We start from the raw sequence: 13,856 nt of genomic DNA, 5'->3' as shown, positions 1-13,856 counted from the left end.
CTCAGTGTGATCAAGCTACACAATATTATACGTATATCTATTTTTAGTAATAAAAAAAATAAAAAAAATAGGTAAGTTACCCACAACATCTGAGCGGGAAAAACTGACATTAAGTATAAAAAAAATAACAAAATCGTTATAAAATCGTGAAAGTTAATTGCTAGATGATTCTGAAATATAATAATGATAATTAATGCACAAGAAAGTTAAAATAAAAGGTTGTTAAGAATTAGTTTTAAAAAAATATTAAAAATGCGAATGAATGAGCGGCAGCGAGGGAGGACAGTGAGGGAGGTGGTGGTGGTGCTCACTCTGTTATTTATTGCTCGAAATTCCACCTTGTACGTCTCAGAATGGAGGACCAGGCGTTGGACGTAGATGATGTGGTTATAGAGGAGGATGCCAGCTTCTTCACGGACATTGATGAGTTGCAGACTCACGGGATCAATGCTGCGGACATCAAGAAGCTGAAATCAGCGGGAATCTGTACTGTCCGGGGCATCCAGATGACAACTCGTCGCAAGTTATGCACCATCAAGGGACTCTCTGAAGCCAAAGTGGATAAAATAAAGGAGGTGGGTTAGAATACTAACATAGAGTCGCAATAAAAGCCAGGAAATTTGTAGGAATATTCTAGGTTAAATTATCATATGTCCTCTTGAATGTCTCATGCCCCTTAAAGGAGGTTCCTTAATGTTGATGAGAGGCTCTTGATCCATGAAATGGACCTGTCTGCCTCTTGGGTCGAACCTGAATGCCTCCCGTTCCCCAGGAGCTATGACCCCTACAGGTTTAGCGCTAAAATGAAGACAAAAATAACATTGTAAAATGCACGGTTGTCTATCTCATTCAGGTGTGCATGATAGGGAGAACTGGGAAAAATGAGAACGAGCTTCTGTTTCGTCAAACTTTTCGTCCCTGGGATATTAATGGTGACGTCAATAAGATTTGTTGGGATTTTTAACCCAGGGTAGGGAGAGTAAGTTATCCAGGGTAACCCAGGGTAGGGAGAGTATGCCATCCAGGGTAACCCAGGGTAGGGAGAGTAAGCTATCCAGGGTAACCCAGGGTAGGGAGAGTAAGCCATCCAGGGTAACCCAGAGTAGGGAGAGTAAGCCATCCAGGGTAACCCAGGGTAGGGAGAGTAAGCCGTCCAGAGTAACCCAGAGTAGGGAGAGTAAGCCATCCAGGGTAACCCAGGGTAGGGAGAGTAAGCCATCCAGGGTAACCCAGGGTAGGGAGAGTAAGCCATCCAGGGTAACCCAGAGTAGGGAGAGTAAGCCATCCAGTGTAACCCAGGGTAGGGAGAGTAAGCCGTCCAGAGTAACCCAGAGTAGGGAGAGTAAGCCATCCAGGGTAACCCAGGGTAGGGAGAGTAGGCCATCCAGGGTAACCCAGGGTAGGGAGAGTAAGCCATCCAGGGTAACCCAGGGTAGGGAGAGTAAGCCATCCAGGGTAACCCAGAGTAGGGAGAGTAAGCCATCCAGGGTAACCCAGGGTAGGGAGAGTAAGCCATCCAGGGTAACCCAGAGTAGGGAGAATAAGCCATCCAGGGTAACCCAGGGTAGGGAGAGTAAGCCATCCAGGGTAACCCGGGGTAGGGAGAGTAAGCCATCCAGGGTAACCCGGGGTAGGGAGAGTAAGCCATCCAGGGTAACCCAGGGTAGGGAGAGTAAGCCATCCAGGGTAACCCTGGGTAGGGAGAGTAAGCCATCCAGGGTAACCCAGGGTAGGGAGAGTAAGCCATCTAGGGTAACCCGGGGTAGGGAAAGTAAGCCATCCAGGGTAACCCAGAGTAGGGAGAGTAAGCCATCTAGGGTAACCCAGAGTAGGGAGAATAAGCCATCCAGGGTAACCCAGGGTAGGGAGAGTAAGCCATCCAGGGTAACCCGGGGTAGGGAGAGTAAGCCATCCAGGGTAACCCAGGGTAGGGAGAGTAAGCCATCCAGGGTAACCCAGGGTAGGGAGAGTAAGCCATCTAGGGTAACCCGGGGTAGGGAAAGTAAGCCATCCAGGGTAACCCGGGGAAGGGAGGGTTAGCCATTTAGGATAACCCAAGAAAGTCATTGCGTCATCGAGGACTGTCTTATTTCAGTCTTGTCCCCCAGGATGCTACCCACAGTACACGTTACTGTGTAACACAATTGTAATCATCCAAAACTGAGTAAAACTATACCTAAATAAAGTTATATGCAGTATACTTCTATCAGAACTTTGTCGATGAGCCTATGACTTTGAATAATGATGTCTCATCATTGCAGTATTATGTAGATTCAAAGCTAAATGCAATTTAATTATATAGTAATATATTTGTACACGACAAAATGCGAGTATAATTATTATTTACTATATGACAAAGCGCTAAACCTAAAGGGGAGGTAAGCTCCAATTACGTTGATCAAGATCCCTCCGGATTCAGGGCTCCACTAGCATCAAGGCATATCCTTTTCACCAACATTAGGGTAACCACCTCTTCACCCATATCAATTCACCTCTTCAATCTCTAGGCACCTCAAAATAATGGTGATAAAAAGCCATTATAAACTAGAACATATCCTGAAAGCCTAGTAATCAGGCTTTGTAACCTCATAATTTAGCTAGAATATTTATTATTCCCCTAATTAAAATGAAAAAAAAAACACTACTAGCTACACGAGTTTTGACAGTTAAATATATTCCAAATCAGGTATGCTTAATATAGGTTTATTTTATCTGGTAATTCAATTTTTTTTTTGTTCTTCCTTTCAAGTCACTAAGTCATACAGTATAACTCACATTGATCCTGGCAAGATGGTTATAGACAGTACCTTTACAGTTTGACTATAACTGGTTATTCCGTCGATTTCTCAAAGGTTATGGGAACTGGAAATTTACTCTCAACCACTGCAGATTTTTGCTGGACAAATTTCTGGAAATGCGCGATTTTTCTAGGTAATATTTTCACATATCAAATACAGTCTGGAAAATGTATTTAAAATTTGCATGCCATTCTTTAGGATTTTTTTTTATTTGATGCATCCTGTTTAACTATAGCAGTTATTATTTTTCCTGTATGTGTATTTTAAATTATTTTATATCATTTGCACACTACCACACTCAATCGTCACTTGTCCAAAACTGGCTTTAGTACTGACTTTTCCCTGAGGCCAGTTCACAGTCACTTAATGTTAAACATACCGCCAAACCCTCTCAACAACTCGATACCCTTTCAATGAAATATGATAAATCCAGATAAAAACCACCTAGCATTAAAATAAAATCCAGATAAAATCAGCTAACACTAAAGTAAAGAGGTGAGCTCAAGAACTGCAAGCTGAAAACCTTGCCAACTGAACTGGGAGTTACACCCTCGCCACACTTCATCCTATAGATACACTTACCCCACCGTATTTTATTTGCACTAGTCTCCGTGACACTTTTTTTTTCAAAAGGAAGAGTAGGCAGAGATTTTTTTTACACTATATAGCATAATCACACGGAAACCAGTAAGAACATAATGAATAAACACTGCAGTAGGCCTAATGGCCCATGCTTGACAGGTTTAGCTCATACCTAACCACATTTATTCATAAAGTATTAAACTAACTCATATACCCACCCAATATATATAGAAACCACGGAACGGATGGGGATTAAACCCATGGCAAGCGAGCCCTAAAACTCTCGCCCCAAACACGCTACCTGGAGTTTGCACCACTCATCTACAACTCTTGTAACTGTAGTGGTTTATTTGTCAAGAAAATATCTTAGCACGAGTCTTGATCATAAAACGACCCGTTCAGCGTGCTGAAATATACCTTATAATTCAGGTAGCGGCTAAACTGAATGGTGGAGAAGGATTCGTAACAGCTTTAGTGATGTGTGAACGTCGGCGACTTGTCTTTCGTGTGAGCACAGGATCAGCAGAACTAGACTCGCTGTTAGGGGGCGGCATAGAGAGCATGGCCATCACTGAAGTATTTGGAGAGTTTCGCACTGGCAAGACCCAGCTCTCGCACACCCTTTGTGTCACCGCACAGATTCCCAACGATGATGGCACTTACACTGGAGGAAAGGTAGGTCATCAGTAAATTAAGTTACCATAACATGACTGAAGGTCAGGACTGTCCTGATGAATATTACAATTCACAACTAACCAATCTGGAAATGAAAATAGGTCAGGAAGGACCGAAATGTTGAATTTTAATTTCCAATTTGTGGACTACTTATAAAAAATCAGAATTAGGTTATCATTATTTCCTTACGTAGGATACGTTATATAATATATATATATATATATATATATATATATATATATATATATATATATATATATATATATATATAATTTTTTTTGTTAAAAAAAATATATCGTACGTTGGTTTGCGTGCAGCCAGCAGCAACAGCCTGGTTGATCAGGCTCTGATCCACCAGGAGGCCTGGTCACAGACCGGGCCGCGGGGACGTTGACCCCCGGAACTCTCTCCAGGTAAACTCCAGGTAATATATATAATTTTTTTGTTTATATATATATATATATATATATATATATATATATATATATATATATATATATATATATATATATATATATATATAAATGGTAGTAGGTTGGTAGACAGCAACCACCCAGGGAGGTACTACCGTCCTGCCAAGTGAGTGTAAAACGAAAGCCTGTAATTGTTTTACATGATGGTAGGATTGCTGGTGTCTTTTGTCTGTCTCATAAATATGCAAGATTACAGGCACGTCTTGCTACTTCTACTTACACTTAGGTCACACTTCACATACATGCACACGTTTATTTATACACACTCATCTGAGTTTTCTTTGATTTTATCTTAATAGTTCTTGGTCATATTACTTTTCCTTTTATATCCATGGGGAAGTGGAATAAGAATCTTTCCTCCGTAAGCCATGCGTGTTGTAAAAGTCAACTAAAATGCCGGGAACAATGGGCTAGTAACCCCTTTTCCTGTAAAGATTACTAAAAAGAATAAGAAGAAGAAAATTGTCAAAGTGGGAAGCCTGAATGTGCGTGGATGTTGTGCAAATGATAAGAAAGAGATGATTGTGGATGTTATGAATGAGAAGAAACTGGATGTCCTGGCTTTAAGTGAAACAAAGCTGAAGGGGGTGGGAGAGTTTCAATGGAGAGGAATAAATGGGATTAGGTCAGGGGTTTCAAATAGAGTTAGAGCTAAAGAAGGAGTAGCAATAATGTTGAAGGATAAGCTATGGCAGGAAAAGAGGGACTACAAATGTATAAATTCAAGGATTATGTGGAGTAAAATAAAGATTGGATGTGAAAAGTGGGTTATAATAAGCGTGTATGCACCTGGAGAAGAGAGAAGTGTAGAGGAGAGAGAGAGATTCTGGGAAATGTTGAGTGAATGCGTGGGGAGTTTTGAATCAAGTGTGAGAGTAATGGTGGTTGGGGATTTCAATGCTAAAGTGGGTAAAAATGTTATAGAGCTAGAAGTAGGTAAATTTGGGATGCCAGGGGTAAATGTAAATGGGGAGCCTTTAATTGAGCTATGTGTAGAAAGAAATTTGGTAATAAGTAATACATATTTTATGAAAAAGAAGATAAATAAATATACAAGGTATGATGTAGCACGTAATGAAAGTAGTTTGTTAGATTATGTATTGGTGGATAAAAGGTTGATGGGTAGGCTCCAGGATGTACATGTTTATAGAGGGGCAACTGATATATCGGATCATTATTTAGTTGTAGCTACAGTTATAGTAAGAGGTAGATGGGAAAAGAGGAAGGTGGCAACAACAAGTAAGAGGGAGGTGAAAGTGTATAAACTAAGGGAGGAGGAAGTTCGGGCGAGATATAAGCGACTATTGGCAGAAAGGTGGGCTAGTGCAAAGATGAGTAGTGGGGGGGTTGAAGAGGATTGGAAAAGTTTTAAAAATGCAGTATTAGAATGTGGGGCAGAAGTTTGTGGTTATAGGAGGGTGGGGGCAGGAGGAAAGAGGAGTGATTGGTGGAATGATGAAGTAAAGGGTGTGATAAAAGAGAAAAAGGTAGCTTACGAGAGGTTTTTACAAAGCAGAAGTGTTATAAGAAGAGCAGAGTATATGGAGAGTAAAAGAAAGGTGAAGAGAGTGGTGAGAGAGTGCAAAAGGAGAGCAGATGAAAGAGTGGGAGAGGCACTGTCAAGAAATTTTAATGAAAATAAGAAAAAAATTTGGAGTGAGTTAAACAAGTTAAGAAAGCCTAGGGAAAGTATGGATTTGTCAGTTAAAAACAGAGTAGGGGAGTTAGTAGATGGGGAGAGGGAGGTATTAGGTAGATGGCGAGAATATTTTGAGGAACTTTTAAATGTTGAGGAAGAAAGGGAGGCGGTAATTTCATGCACTGGCCAGGGAGGTATACCATCTTTTAGGAGTGAAGAAGAGCAGAATGTAAGTGTGGTGGAGGTACGTGAGGCATTACGTAGAATGAAAGGGGGTAAAGCAGCTGGAACTGATGAGATCATGACAGAAATGTTAAAAGCAGGGGGGGATATAGTGTTGGAGTGGTTGGTACTTTTGTTTAATAAATGTATGAAAGAGGGGAAGGTACCTAGGGATTGGCGGAGAGCATGTATAGTCCCTTTATATAAAGGGAAAGGGGACAAAAGAGATTGTAAAAATTATAGAGGAATAAGTTTACTGAGTATACCAGGAAAAGTATACGGTAGGGTTATAATTGAAAGAATTAGAGGTAAGACAGAATGTAGGATTGCGGATGAGAAGGGAGGCTTCAGAGTGGGTAGGGGATGTGTAGATCAAGTGTTTACATTGAAGCATATATGTGAACAGTATTTAGATAAAGGTAGGGAAGTTTTTATTGCATTTATGGATTTAGAAAAGGCATATGATAGAGTGGATAGAGGAGCAATGTGGCAGATGTTGCAAGTATATGGAATAGGTGGTAAGTTACTAAATGCTGTAAAGAGCTTTTATGAGGATAGTGAGGCTCAGGTTAGGGTGTGTAGAAGAGAGGAAGAATACTTCCCGGTAAAAGTAGGTCTTAGACAGGGATGTGTAATGTCACCATGGTTGTTTAATATATTTATAGATGGGGTTGTAAAAGAAGTAAATGCTAGGGTGTTTGGGAGAGGGGTGGGATTAAATTATGGGGAATCAAATTCAAAATGGGAATTGACACAGTTACTTTTTGCTGATGATACTGTGCTTATGGGAGATTCTAAAGAAAAATTGCAAAGGTTAGTGGATGAGTTTGAGAATGTGTGTAAAAGTAGAAAGTTGAAAGTGAACATAGAAAAGAGTAAGGTGATGAGGGTATCAAATGATTTAGATAAAGAAAAATTGGATATCAAATTGGGGAGGAGGAGTATGGAAGAAGTGAATGTTTTCAGATACTTGGGAGTTGACGTGTCGGCGGATGGATTTATGAAGGATGAGGTTAATCATAGAATTGATGAGGGAAAAAAGGTGAGTGGTGCGTTGAGGTATATGTGGAGTCAAAAAACGTTATCTATGGAGGCAAAGAAGGGAATGTATGAAAGTATAGTAGTACCAACACTCTTATATGGATGTGAAGCTTGGGTGGTAAATGCAGCAGCGAGGAGACGGTTGGAGGCAGTGGAGATGTCCTGTCTAAGGGCAATGTGTGGTGTAAATATTATGCAGAAAATTCGGAGTGTGGAAATTAGGAGGTGTGGAGTTAATAAAAGCATTAGTCAGAGGGCAGAAGAGGGGTTGTTGAGGTGGTTTGGTCATTTAGAGAGAATGGATCAAAGTAGAATGACATGGAAAGCATATAAATCTATAGGGGAAGGAAGGAGGGGTAGGGGTCGTCCTCGAAAGGGTTGGAAAGAGGGGGTAAAGGAGGTTTTGTGGGCTAGGGGCTTGGATTTCCAGCAAGCGTGCATGAGCGTGTTAGATAGGAGTGAATGGAGGCGAATGATACTTGGGACCCGACGATCTGTTGGAGTGTGAGCAGGGTAATATTTAGTGAAGGGATTCAGGGAAACCGGTTATGTTCATATAGTCGGACTTGAGTCCTGGAAATGGGAAGTACAATGCCTGCACTTTAAAGGAGGGGTTTGGGATATTGGCAGTTTGGAGGGATATGTTGTGTATCTTTATACGTATATGCTTCTAAGCTGTTGTATTCTGAGCACCTCTGCAAAAGCAGTGATAATGTGTGAGTGTGGTGAAAGTGTTGAATGATGATGAAAGTATTTTCTTTTTGGGGATTTTCTTTCTTTTTTGGGTCACCCTGCCTCGGTGGGAGACGGCCGACTTGTTGAAAATATATATATATATATATATATATATATATATATATATATATATATATATATATATATATATATATATATATATATATTTAAGTTGTCTAAATAACGTGGAAAGGGGGGGGGAGGGTACTCGCAAGCAATAATCATTATTTTGCTATAATATCGCAGGAAACAGGTGATATCGTAATATGCAATGTAACCACAATGAAAATTAAATAATAATGCAAGAAGTCACGAAAGCGCTGGGAATATCACTAATTTTTACTTGTTATCGTGCATTTATATTTTAGCGTGTGAATTAGCTGAAATTCCAGGCATCAAGACTGCAAGGCTATTATAGTAAAATTTCCAAATAACTATGTTTTCAGGGCTAATGGTTGATTTTTTGCACAGCCTTGTTAAAATATTGACTTTTCTAGCAGTTTTTTCCTTAAAGCGAATTCAAGAGTTTAATAATTATTTTTCAAATTTTAGCTAATCTCACGTGTTTGCGTGGGTCTTCCATCCCAAAATTTATGATAAAGTATAATATGTAATCATTATCTTTTAATGTTTATATATAGCGAATGTTGTATGCGTGTTTTTTATATACAGTATTAAATAAAATACACAAAAAAATTATGTAGTCAGTTGACAGTTTTATACCATTTTGCTATTGTTAATATTAGCTTGATACTAATGGACTTTTTCATCTGACCCATTAATGATCGATTTTATAGTTTTAAGCAATGTATTTAAAACTATTGTTTCTTTAATTTATTCAATATTGATTGCACGATAGAAAAAAATGTCACGGGAGTGAAAAGAAAAGGGGCATGCAAAAAAGAAAGCTTAAACCCTGGTAGCGATTCGCTGGAAACGAAAACATCAAACAAATGTTTTGCATTAAATTGTAAGACGCTTTAAAGTGTTTATCTACCTCTTTTTTTTACCGGATTTTATCTCCAGCTTTAAATGCTGATACCTTACATTTGTAATTGCAAACATATTTTAGCAGTGCTGTAAATCTTGGATAACGGGGGCGGGGTGGATGACAACCATAACTGGCGATCACCAAGTACATTCACTGGATCAACTCCATGTGAATAGCCAGGCAGAAGTTAATGTTCCCTGTATTTCTTCTTTTGCATCTTATTTCATTTGCACTGTTGTGAAATTTCAGATTGTATCAACTAAGAATGTAGGGTGAATGAGCTAACATTAACAGAATTCAAGTTGACGCCGGGATCTGTATTATTATAATCAAGGGGAAGCGCTAAACCCGAGGATTATACAGCGCCTGGGGGGGGGATGTGGAAGGCATTCAGGCTTAATTCGGGGAACTGGAGCACAGATCCAATTTCCTAAATCAAAAGCCCCTCACCAAGCCGGGATCTGTAAAAAGTGTTTTAGTAATACTTGGTGCTTCTCACATTCAAACCTATCAAAAAGAAATATACATATATTTTAACTCCTTGTGGCATGAGGCGATAATAGTAGAAACATTGGGCGTGTTTCTTTACACCTGTTGTCTATGTTCCCCATCAGTAAAATGGGTACCTGGGTGTTACAGTCGACTGGTGTGGGTCGCATCCTGGGACACTGACCTAAATTGCCCGAATTATTATTATTATAATCAAAAAGAAGCGCTAAGCCACAAGGGCTATACAGCTAAATTGCCCGAAATGCTGAGCATAGCAAGGGGCTTCCTATATAGTAGTATGTCATTGATGTCAGCTAGGTCTGTATACCATATACATGTACTTGTAGTAAGTAAAGATATATTATTATTATAATCATAGGGGAGCGCTAAACCCGTGATAATAGTACAGGGTCTCAAGCGTTCCGTCACTCGTGTTCAGGGAGTGGGAGGGGGGGGGGGAATAAGTAGAGGGAGAGAAAGGGAAAGAACCGGGGCTAAACTCAGTTGTGGAACATCTTGTTGAGATTCTAATAATAATAATTTTTATTTTGACATGATACATGATATTGGCAGTTTGGAGGGATATGTTGTGTATCTTTATACGTATATGCTTCTAAACTGTTGTATTCTGAGCACCTCTGCAAAAACAGTGATTATGTGTGAATGAGGTGAAAATGTTGAATGATGATGAAAGTATTTTCTTTTTGGGGATTTTCTTTCTTTTTTGGGTCACCCTGCTTCGGTGGGAGACGGCCGACTTGTTAAAAAAAGAAATGATAATGGTTGTACAAAGGAGTATAATAGTTGGGTGTACATGTCAAAAGCCCCTTTGTTAGTCGTCGCTCATGCTCCATGCAGTTCATGTCGTCGTTGGGCAATGCATCGGTGAACTAGGCGACGCCAAATTGACGTAAACAAGGTTCACTACTGCTTGACCCGTGCTGTGGCGTGGTTGTTGCGGTGGAGTAGGGGTTGGGTAGTAGGTTAATTATTATTATAATCAAGGGGAAGCGCTAAACCCGTAGGATTATACAGCGCCCAGGGGAGGGGGGATGTGGAAGGCATTCAGGCTTAATTCGGGGAACTGGAGCACAGATCCAATTCCCTAAATCAAGAGCCCCTCACAAACATCAAGGAACCTTCCATGAGGGGTAGTAGGTTAAAACGAATATCTTAAAGGTCCGCCTATGCAGAAGGCAGGACATAAAGCTTAATTAATATTTATCAATTCGCATATTTCCGCACTATCATGAATTGAGAGTAATGAGACAAAATTTTGTATTTGACAGCTTCCATAGCTATTGTTACATACAAGTTATATATTAGCATTATTTATTTTAAAAATGTTTACTTTTTCATTGTTTTAGGTGATCTTCATTGACACGGAAAATACTTTTCGGCCGGACCGCCTTCGTGCCATTGCTGATCGCTTCAACCTGGAACAGGAAGCAGTGCTTGATAATGTGCTTTATACTCGAGCTTTCACATCTGAGCATCAGTTTGACATTCTTGACCATGTGGCAGCGCAGTTCCATGAAGAGCCAGGAATATTCAAGTTATTAATTATCGACTCGATTATGGCACTGTTTAGAGTGGATTTCAGTGGACGTGGCGAGCTTGCTGATAGACAGCAAAAGCTTGCACAGTATCTATCACGGCTGCAGAAAATAAGCGAAGAATACAACGTATCTGTATTCATTACAAACCAAATGACTGCTGACCCAGGTGCCACCATGTCTTTCCAAGCTGACCCCAAGAAACCTATTGGTGGCCATATCTTGGCTCACGCTTCCACAACACGCGTATCGTTACGCAAAGGCCGCGGGGAAACTCGCATTGCCAAGATATATGACAGTCCAGAACTACCCGAAAATGAAGCCACATTTGCTATCACTGCAGGAGGAATTGCAGATGCAAAAGAATAGGGAAAACACATGAATTTCTGTCCATTTTGGAAACCGAAAATTACATTAAAGTACAAAACACACCCTATGCGAAGGCAGCAAGTGGTAAATATAATTTTATAATTTTAATTTCAAGCATTATATTTTCCTGTTGATTAATGTGATGTATATGGACTTCTGTAATTATTTTTTTATATATGCATCACAGGCAGACATGCATAAAAGTGATATAAATGTTTTAGACAACTCATTGCCTCACTATAATGAAGTGTTTTGTGTCGTAGTTGCTTGCATTAACTATGCATACCATTATTTTCATAGTTTGTGTGAATAATTCAGAATAGAAATATTTAATGTCATTTACAATTCCTTACTCAGATGCCGATGTAAGGCATAACGATAAATTTTGATTTATTTTCTTTCGGTAAAAATTATTTTTAACTCGATATCTTATGCTCTTTTGCTTAACTGCTTTATGTAACCCGCGGACTATAACTTATAAGGAAATAAACATTTAATATATATCAGTGTTTTCATTTATCACCAAAAGAAGATTCTTCCACATTAAGAAGAAAAAGGTACAGTACGATGATGAGTACGATTGGTGGGCGAGGCTGGACCACAATACCTGAGGGCAGAGCAGATCCTGATATGACTGCGTTGAGTCCAGCTCTCAGTGGCAAACCAGTGCAGTAATGAGAAACACCCGGATGTTTGTGGCTAGCACTTTGCAATTACTCATAAACATTAAACTAAGGCGTAATATTGCTTGCAATTTTGTGCTTTAGATGGATTTCACAGATTTGGAAATACAATTAGAAGGGAACGTAAGGCAGAAATTTAATATGAAGACACTAATACATTTATGAAGCTTGTTTTATAAAGGCAAATAAGTGACAAAATTAATCAGTTAAATATACGGATGCATGTGCTTCTATAAAAATATCTTCAACATAATATGGGAAATGGTAGTAGGTTGGTAGACAGCAATCACTCAGGGAGGTACTATCGTCCTGCCAAACGCGTGTGAAACTGAAACCTGTAATTGTTTTGCACTGGTAGGAATACTGGCGTCTTTCTTTTTGTCTCAAACACGCAAAAAAAAAAAAAGGCACGTCTTGCTACTTCACCTTACACTTAGGCACATTACATGTACATGTAGAAGTGTGTGTGTATATATATATGAATTTTCTCTTATTTTTCTAAATAGGTTTTGTTCTTTTTATTTCCTTTCATCTCCATGGGGAAGTGGAACAGAATTCTTCCTCCGTAAGCCATGCGTGTCGTAAGAAGCGACTAAAATGCCGGGAGCAATGGGCTAGTAACCCCTTCTGTATAAATTGCTAAAAATAAAAGGGTCACCGTACCTTGGTGGGACACAGTCGATGTGTTAATAAAAAAATAATATGGCATTCTATTCAAATTAGTGTACTATAATCACCATATATTTAGTTTATAGACGTATGTGCCGATAACAAATGGGTCAACAAAGTATTGATTTTTTTTGTCATTTCGTATGTTTCTCAGTGACACTTATTCTGCTCCTTTTCAACTGCAAAACAGTATTAATGTTTAGTGTGGGCATGTTAATTTAACATGATGGTGCGGTATTGGACCAGTTTTTCTCTTGATTACCCCACACCCATACTACTTAATCGTTATATGATTCTTTCGGGTTTAGCTCTTAACTTTATAATAATAATAATGATAATGTGCGACCCATAAGGGTTGAGATCTTCCGAATAAAAACAGTGATATTTTTTCTGGGCGTCATTAGTTCCGCCGGCCAGGAGGGTGAGCCCATATTTGTAAATTAAAGATGATTTAAAAAAAAAGGGTTCGTGATTTAATTTTTACGAAAACTCCACAATATTCATTTCCCCATATGCTGTATGACCCCTGGTAGTTTAGCGCTCCCCTATGAATAATAATGCATATAATTTAGGGTAGATATGAACTAGAGTGAAAACTACTAACACTAAAATAAAATGTATGGATGTATGCTGTTTCACTTTTTGAGTCTAGCATAAAGTATTGATAGAAAAGATTGAAAAATTGTGATCATATATAAATATCTAGTATCAAGACCGCTGTGAGGGACAGCCTTGATTTGTGAAGGGCTCTTGACTTAAGAAACTGGTTTTACCATTCTCTAATTTGGATCGAACCTAATTACTTCCAATTCCCAAGAGCTGCATCCCATCTCTCTAGTCTCAGTTTCCCGGAATAATATAATAACTAGATGCATTTTGGTCGCTGCCTGATCCGAGAAAGGTATCTTTGTATTCCACAAGGACTCCAATGGAA

The 13,856-nt window shown here is 39.2% G+C and overlaps 1 protein-coding gene across 1 annotated transcript; it reads left to right on the top strand.

The window, feature by feature from the left end:
• Positions 1-272: 272 nt before the first annotated feature.
• Positions 273-12,062, top strand: LOC128702867 (meiotic recombination protein DMC1/LIM15 homolog). The gene is made up of 3 exons (XM_053797323.2): positions 273-575; positions 3,810-4,055; positions 11,013-12,062. Exons 1-3 carry the CDS (start codon positions 354-356, stop codon positions 11,568-11,570), a joined length of 1,026 nt encoding a protein of 341 aa, XP_053653298.1. The 5' UTR covers positions 273-353; the 3' UTR covers positions 11,571-12,062.
• The last annotated feature ends 1,794 nt before the right edge of the window (positions 12,063-13,856 follow it).

Source organism: Cherax quadricarinatus, chromosome 82 (assembly GCF_038502225.1).
Source record: "Cherax quadricarinatus isolate ZL_2023a chromosome 82, ASM3850222v1, whole genome shotgun sequence".
In the NCBI taxonomy this organism is placed as follows: domain Eukaryota; kingdom Metazoa; phylum Arthropoda; class Malacostraca; order Decapoda; family Parastacidae; genus Cherax; species Cherax quadricarinatus.
Note: the sequence above shows the minus strand (reverse complement) of the source record. Positions and strands in the feature narration are given on the sequence as shown.